Source organism: Cucumis melo, chromosome 3 (assembly GCF_025177605.1).
Source record: "Cucumis melo cultivar AY chromosome 3, USDA_Cmelo_AY_1.0, whole genome shotgun sequence".
In the NCBI taxonomy this organism is placed as follows: Eukaryota; Viridiplantae; Streptophyta; class Magnoliopsida; order Cucurbitales; family Cucurbitaceae; genus Cucumis; species Cucumis melo.
In genome coordinates, this window is record NC_066859.1 from 20,314,912 (window position 1) to 20,323,884 (window position 8,973).

General features: G+C 34.9%; 1 protein-coding gene across 1 annotated transcript; it reads left to right on the forward strand.

The window, feature by feature from the left end:
• Positions 1-1,166: 1,166 nt before the first annotated feature.
• On the forward strand, positions 1,167-6,089 carry LOC103496635 (uncharacterized). The gene is made up of 3 exons (XM_008458572.3): positions 1,167-1,424; positions 2,212-2,405; positions 2,686-6,089. The coding sequence occupies exons 2-3, from the start codon at positions 2,285-2,287 to the stop codon at positions 5,649-5,651; spliced, it is 3,087 nt and encodes a 1,028-aa protein (XP_008456794.2). The 5' UTR covers positions 1,167-1,424; positions 2,212-2,284; the 3' UTR covers positions 5,652-6,089.
• The last annotated feature ends 2,884 nt before the right edge of the window (positions 6,090-8,973 follow it).

The window sequence follows — 8,973 nt, forward strand, 5'->3', positions numbered from 1 at the left end:
AGAATAATCTTCGATATAATCTCAAAATTATTTAAAAAAATATTTGCAAGTAATAATAATTTAATGCAAGGAAATGCGAACATGTGATTATGTTATCAAAATTTTATAGTAAAAAGTATTAATTGATGAATATAATATTTTTTGAATAATATACCATAAACTGAAGCTAAATTTAAAATATATTGATAACACATAAAATTAAAAAATTTCAAAATATATAAGCTAAAATAATTTTAGGTATAACTTAACTTTTCAAATATTTAATTGTAAAAACAAATTAAAAATAGAAATCTTTTAAAAAATATAACAAAGCAGCAAAATATTTACATTCTATAAAACAATTCTAAAAACGAAAAAAGCTTACACACCCATAATGAAAAATACCAAAAATTGTATTTGGTAAGGCGCGGTAGCATATTTGCACACAATCTTTTAGATTTGACTATTGTTTGGTACACGATTTAGATTTGATTCTAAATGATTTAATTTTTCAATTCTATCGATTAATTTAGTTACACGATCATTTAATTAATTGAATCGTTTAATTTGGTTACATCATCATTTAGATTTGGGATTTGTTTACACGATCTTCTGGCTAAACGATTTTTTTTTCAAAATTTGGTACAATTTTCTTTAAAGATTTTTTATGCACGATCTAAACAACGTAAAAGAAAGGAAAGGAAGAAAGACGATGCACATGACGAAAAAATGGCGAAAAAAAGAAAAAGAAGAAATCAGATTTGGTTAAACCCTAAACCCTAAATCCTAAAGAAAGTAAAAAAAGAGAGGAAAGTTTTAATAGTTTGTTATATGTATGAAAATTCAACTTTAAGAATATTTTGCAACCACTCACAATTTTCCTTTATAAATTATCCGAATTTATTTTCAAGACACTTTTTTTTTCTCCCATCAATCCAAGCACTCCACCAACAGTATATTAGACAATTATAAGTTTCAGCTTTGTTAGAAAAAGTTCTCCAAAAACACTTCAGCACGTAATATAATAATATTATTGTAAGTCTAGAAGCTGCAGCATTTAACATCCCTCCACACAATTTAATTTTTTCCCTAAAGACAAAGGCAAATTTACTAATATCTATTCCCACGTGGCACCAAATAATTGGCTCCTCTAGTCCAGTCAACCCCAATTTTCTTTTAACTTTTTTGGAAAGAAAAAAGGCTCCATCCTCTGACTTCAACTCCTCCCATTGAACTTCATCTTCTGCTTCTTCTTCTTTACCCGCGGGATGGGTCAATCTTCGTCTCTAATTCGAAGTGAATGAGAATTTTGCAATGTTCTTTTATGGCCTGGACTTGTCTCTCCTTGATTAACTGCGAGGGTTTTGCAAATTTCCTTCCGGGTCGTCCTTTTTTCTCTATGCTTTGCGTCTAAGAAAAGAAATTCATGCAAATTTTCTGTGCAGGTTTTTATTTTTCTCTCCCTCTATGAATTTAAATTTGGGAACTGGGGCTCTTTATTTTTTGCTTAATTGTGTTTTTGGGTGGGAGGTTTGGTTTTTCTCATGTACTGTACAGATTCTTGTTTGGTTTTTCTCGATCTGATCTATAGTTTTGGAGCTTGTTCTGTTTATCAATTTCGGAAGTGTTTGGAACTTTGGTTGGTGTTCTGTTTTCTGACTTCTTTTTTTTTTTTTTTTTTGCTCTTTCGTTTCCATTTCTTTCTGAATTTTGAGGATTCTGTTCTACCCAGCTCATGTGTTGGAAATCAATTAGTCGTTGTTTTAGTTTTTTGTGTCTCATTCGACCAGTTTATGGACTTTTCTATTCTAGTGCTGATTAATCTGAGAAGTATGATGGTTTATGAAGCTAGTGGAATTGAGTTTTCAATAAGTATTTTTTATGTTGTGTTAAGATTAATTTGGCTGTTGAAGGTTGACTTTTCTTTATGACTTCTGATAAAATTAAATTATCCTAAATGATCAAATACCATCTTGAACTTTTAGATTTAGTTTGTGAAATGGTTTGGTGGATTTAAATAAGGTTCGGTTGAACTTGTGTAATGTTATTTTCTTCCCAACTAATGTCAATTGTCAGTTCGTTGAGTTTCATGCTAATTTTGAATTAAGGAGAGTTTTTGACACTTTATGGTTAACCTATCCTTAAGCTTTGGAATTTTTAGTGTTGATTTAAAATCTTTCATGTGCCTGTTCATAGTTAAGTACATATCTTAATGCTTATATTCGACTGCAGATTTATGAAACATCTTCATTTATTGCTGAGGTGGGGTCATTAAGTGTTTGGAGAGACCAGTCTTTGGGACAACATGGCCACTGGATTGACTACTAAAATTCGATTGGTAAAGTGTCCTAGATGTCGTCGGCTCCTTCCGGAGTTGCCTGATATTCCTGTTTACAAATGTGGTGGATGTGATGCAATTCTTGTAGGTAAATTCTCTTCCACATTTCTGACAAAGTAGACAGCTCTCAGGGAAACTAAAACCACTGAGTTACTGACCTTTCATTTCCAATATGCAAGTATATTTCACATTTTAAGGTGTGAAAGTTGGGAAGTTTTAGGATATGGGGGAAAAACAACTTTGATTTATGGTAGTCTGTGTGAGAACGTCTTAAGTTCTTATTCCTCTGTCTTCTGTATTTCCCTGTATGTGATAACTGTTGTTATTTTTCGAAGTTCTTATTGGATTTATCTTGACCCTTCATTCAGCAAAAAGTCAAAGAGACAGTTCTCACAATCCTGAATTGGGTTCACAAAACAGAGATTCTGCCCAGAGACGCGAAGTCGATCCCCCTTCTGAAGGTAACCAGGCCAGCATTTCAAACCCCGAAGCAGTTATTCCACCTCATGGTGAGTCTAATTTGGTCTTAAGAAATGGGAGAGGTACGAATGAATCTAGAGAATGGAGCAGCGAGAATCTTGTTCATTCAGCTTTGAGTGTGCAGCAAAGGAATGCTAGAAGTGATGATGAAACTAATCATGAGAATGGCGAACTCTCTGATGGAGATCTCTTAAAAGCAGAGGAAGCTAGCATTTCTTCATCAAGTCATGAAGCTATTATTCCATCCTCTGGTGAGTGTGTCATAGATCCAGATGCTGAGGAGGACCAAGATGAATTTGGAGGTAGTAGCAGCGAGCAACTTGTTCGTCGGAAGTTGGGTGAACGCCAAACCTATGCTAGAACTAACAATGATTCTCATGCTGTTAATGATGGGCCGTTAGGATTTCCAAGTCGAGATCGTTCTGGAGAAGAAGCCACCTATCACGACAATGGCAAGCTGCCATGCAGAGATGCTCCCGAACAAGAGGAATATTGTATCTCAAGTCCGGAAGGAACTATCCCATCCTCTGAAGAGTGTTTTACAGATCTAAATGATGTGAAGGGTCAGAAGGAATGTGGAGACATTAGTCAGGAGCAGCTTGCTCATATAAAGTCAGGTGAATGCCTAAAAAATTCTGGAAGCTATAATGAATCCCCAGCTTGCCACGGCGAGCGACCGAGCTGCTCAAATCAATCCTATTCTAGAATTGAATTTGCTTCTCATGGGAAGGCCAACCTCTCAGGACGAGATCCTACAAAAGTAATGGAAACTAGCACTTCAAGTCATGAAGTAATGACGATCCCATTCTCTGGGGGGTCTGTTTTGGATCCAAATGATGAGAAAGATCAAAAGGAAGAAGGCAACCATAACGAGCAACTTGTTCAGATACCTTTTACTGACTCTCTTGCTTGCCATGGCAAGCAATCTGGATCTTCAGATCAAGTGTCTTCTGCGAATGAGGTTGCTAATCATGAGAATGACAAGCCCTCAAGTGTAGACCATTCAGAAGACGAGATAGTTGATCAAATCTTACTGTCTGGAGAAGAAAGTCCAAAAGCTGATAGTAAGGAAATTCATTCTGATTTAGAAAGTTCAAGTATTTCAAACGCACATGTGGTAACAAGCATTTCACCTAAGATTCTTGCTCCTCTTGCTCAACGAGGAGAGGCGCCTCTAAAAATTACTAGCCATGATTCTGATCACCAAACTCCTGTAGAAAATATTGCATGTATGGAAGTGAATCAGTGTTCTGAACTTAGTGGTGGCCTTCCTGGTGTGGCCAGATTTTTAACAACCAAACGTTCATTTGCATGTGATGGAAGTGTATCTTCATATGATGGAATGGATGATCAGTTCTCGGACCATGATAAACGTTCGTTACAGAACAATCATCATGCTTCCACCTTTCTTACCACTGTAGAACGTAGAAGAAGGGAAGAGTCCTTGATGAATAACAATGCAGTGGCGAGGGATTCTGAAGTTCCAATTGAAGGAAGGAATTATAAGGAAATTTCATCTCATGAGAAGCATTATGGCATAGAATACCATGAAAGGAATCAAAATGATGTACTGCAACACAGAAGACAGGATATTCCAATGCAAAGTAGAAGCAGGTTAAGGAGAGAGAAATACCAAAGTAAGTTGTCGTTACTTGGAACCAACCACCTAGGTGGCTACGAAAGTGGAAGTGCTTCTAGTTCTGTGTTTGATGAACCCCATGATTCAAGAATGCATTTATCAGAAAATTTTGTGGACCATGATGAGGACAAGGCTAGATTGTTGAGAATGGTTTATGAACTGCAGGATCAGCTAGAGAAAAGCTGCAATCTAAACGGAAATGCAAGCGAAAGGTTATCCATGGGATCTGTACAGAGGGATGGATGGGTGCCAATGCACTATAATCATAAGATTCCTCAGGAAGAAAGCTGGCATGACTCAGAATATCCTTCTTACTATCGGAGAAACGGGCCTCAAATAAATTATTCCGGACAACATCCATTGTCACGGATGACTTCTGCTGTGAAGGCTGTTAGTGGTCCTCAAGTTAATTATCCTGGACAACATTCGTTTGGCATGGAACACTTCCCTGAAAACTTCCCTCACTCAAGGCAGTTGCTTCCATCTGAACACTGGCACAATCAAGGGGCCCGTATGCCGCATATCGATAATGACTATTACAGTCAATACAACTCATGTGCATCTAGTCCCCAACATTTTCTAACGCAGTTGTCTGCAAGGGGCATTCATATGCAGTCTGATCATTTGAACCATCGAAATCACGGTAGGAATCATTTGAGAGAGAAAAATCATTTCACCAAGCATCATCTAAGACCAATGGCTGGAGGTACCCCTTTCGTAACTTGTTACTACTGCTTGAAGCTACTACAGATTCCTGCTGAATTTCTCTTGGTGAAAAGGCGCAAGCGGCTCAAGTGTGGTCATTGCTCAAAGGTTCTTGAGTTTTCTCTTCAGAGCAGAACTCATATTGTTCCATGTGTACAGAGTGTTTCAGAACCTCCACCATACGAGGCCCATGAACATGATGATTATGATCTCGCTATGGGCAAAAGTGGCTCCAGAGAAATAGGTGATTCCATAGTCTTACCGCACTCGTCCCACCAAGACATGGAGAAAGAACATAGTTCCCAAAACAAATTCGCGCATATAAAGAAATGTTACCAATCCGGTGATCCATCCTCCCCAGCCTACAAGGCTGATAAGTTGTCCTCCGAAGTTGGAAAATTCTCAACCAAGTCAAATTCCCCGCTTCATCAACTCATGGGCTATTCATCTCCAAGCCAAGTCTTTAAAGGATTGGATGCACCAAGAAGAAGCATACAGAGGAAATACTAAGGTAACTCATTGTTGGCAGACTGAAAAAGAGAGTATGAATGAGAATGAGAGTACGAAGAGAATGGAATGGAAACAATTGGTTCTTTCGGAACCTGACATTACATTTGATTATGATTTTAGATCACTCAGGAACAGATGAAGCTGTAACATTTGGGATCTTCAAATAGTGCAATGCATAACGAGCTTGAACAAGTTCTTGGCGATCTTCCACGTAAAATAATGTATTTAGAGATTCATTATAAATATAGGTAGCTACCCTTTTGCTTCTATGATTTGTATTTAACACAGATTACAGAAGAGGAGTTTGATATGTTTTATAATAAAAATAGAGACAGGAGTCTGTTATATAAAGGTTGTGTATATTACATTCTTATGTAGAAGGGTTTTAAATGCACTACTAGTTTTGAAGGTTGAGAATAATACCTCCCGAGTTTTATACTTAGCTTGGAATGATAATAGTTTTGGGTATTATTTGGCATTTATAAATTACCACTTTTTGTGGGTTGAGAAATGAATATCTTTCAAGGAAGTTTAGGGTTTGTGTCAAATTAGTCCCTCTATTTTAAAATTGTTCAAACGATGAAGTCTCCTGAGTTAAAAGAAAATGCTTGATTTTGGTAGTTTAATTGTCCGCAATGGTAAAACTTGGATTAGATCAAAATTTGTTAGACATAACATTGAGTATTCATTAATTTATTAAACACAAAATTAAAAGACTTATTAAATACATTTTAAAGATGTCAAATAGACGCAGATTTTAAAGTAAAAAAATTATGAAATATATTTTCTCTCCCTTTTTACATCAGCTTTTAACAAATTTTTACCCGAGCTTGTAAAATAATTGAACTTTTAGAAAACTCCAAAAGACAGATTTATAAGAACTTCTATTTATTTTTTTTAATTTGACCTAATTTTTTAAAATGATAGTAAAAAGTAGTATAAAAATTCTTTAAAAAAAAAACTCATTTTGACAAAAGAAAAATAATGGTAAACTTTTAAGATAATTAACGAGTATATAACAATTTTAAAATAATTACAATATGACAAAAATCTATAGGATAGGCACTATCATTGTTGAACTTCTACTCTTTCATCGATAAACTTCTACTAACGATATGATCTATCATTGATAACTCCAAAAACTTGATCTAATATTGTCTTATCTACAAATTCTTTTGTTTTGGATTGTATCAATTAATATTCTATACAATTTTTAAAATGTTTTTAGAAAATAAAAAAACTAAACATTTTTATTGCAAATAATATAAACTAGAACAATGTTTTTGCAGTAGGCTACTTAAAATACTTAAAATAATTTCATACTTATAATTTGTATTTTAGAAATGCATGGTTAGTATAATTAAATATCATGAAAATGCATAAACACAAGTTTCCTTAAAAATACATAAAATAATGAAAAAGCAATTATAAGTATAACAATCATGTCAAAAGTATCCAATATAGTACCATGCAAAAGGTTTTTTTTACATAAATAATAAAATTTTAAGTATAATTATATTCTATGAGTTTCGGTACAGGTATAAGTTCTAATTATAAAGTTTATTAATAATAAATTTTGACAATATATCTATATATGAAAAGGCCTTCAAAGGGCACTTATTTTTAAATAAACAAATCTTGAAAATTTTTCAAGATAATTTTTTTTGCCATTTTACTATATTTGTAAATAAGTTTGACGAAAATTATTTTCAATAATAAAACCCTGAAAATATTTTAAATATAGAAAAATGGTAAAATGATAAGATGAAATCTTTTGATCCTGTTAATGTCAAATTTTGACTAAACCAAATGTGTTTGATCTCTGCAAGGTAACAATGGAAAATTTGTATTTTAGGGAAAGAGAGCTCAACTGCATGTAAAGAGAAACCTGGACACCGGTGTGGTGTAAGCCACAACCACTCCAATGTTTAAAACAGAAGATTGAAATATAAGAAGAGAATTTGATAGAGGTTTAGAACTTACCTCTCTAATCAATCCTTTAACCTTATTTATAGGTTTAATCCCCATCTCTTGTTCCTTATTCGATTATGATTCTCTGCTCAGCTAATTGTAATGAATATTTGTTTCGGGTTGAAATTGATCGGCCCAACATTCTTGCCAAACATTTTTAGGGTTCAACTCCATTTTTGGCCTAGCCTATGTTAAGCTCTCAGTCTTTTGGGCCTTGGCATAGGCTCACCTTAGATTGCCGAGGCCAACCAACTCTTGTGCAATTTTAGACTCGTTTCTTTAATCTTTTTTTGTCTCGACTCTTTTAACTTTGGTTCCTTCAATTCATCGTCAACATAACACCTCACTGTCAAGTTAGGGTCAATGATCTCTTAGAATGTTTGTCATGGACTTTAACTCTCTGAGCCTTATCTTGGGAGTATTTTCTCCTTTTAAACTCCACGCTACCTCGTTGTGAAACTTAATTAGAAATTTGTTAAGGGCTATTGGACCTATCAAACCAAAACCTTTTCGAGGTCTAACCTATTTTTCAACACGCTTCTCCATCTCACGATGGAGTTCTATGTCAAATTGTTCTAGGCCCACCCATTGGATATAATTTGACAACATGTTATTGCTCAACTAACTTTGAATGGTCCCTAGGTAAGGAGTTTTGCTTGGAATACTATACAGTTAAATGTTAACTTCCTGATTATGCTTATTTAGGGAAGAGAGATACTTTCAAATACTCAAGCTTACTGAGTCAGAGAACAGTGTCCATCATTAGTTTTGATGAAGCAGACTTGGATTGGTATAGATCTCATGAAAATCGTGATCCGTTTGTTAATTGGGGAGATTTAAAAAGGAGGTTGATGGTTCGTTTTTGATCAAGCCATGAGGGATCAATTATGGGAAGGTTTTTAACGATCAAGTAGTAAACTACAGTGGAAGAACACCGAAATTTATTTGATAAGTTAGTGGCACCTTTGCCTTTTTTGCAGAAAGTAGTCATAAAAGAAACATTTATGAATGGTTTGAAACCATGGATTAAGGCAGATATGCAATGTTGAGAACTTGTTGGGCTTGCTTAAATGATAAAGTTGTCCCAAAAGATTGAGAACCGAAAAGTGATAAGGGGAGAATCAAGTTTCAAACGTGCAGGGGATGGAAAAGTTCAGGTTTATGCCTCTTTAAAACCTCAAATTCTTGTGATTTCTAATGACAATAAGATAGGAGGGACTGTTCCAATGCGGACGATTACACTTCGAGGAGTGGTTGGGGAATCTAATCAATGGGAAGGACCATTAAAACAACTTTCTGATGCTGAATTTTAGGCCATACGTGAGAAAGGACTATGTTTTCGTTGTGAGAA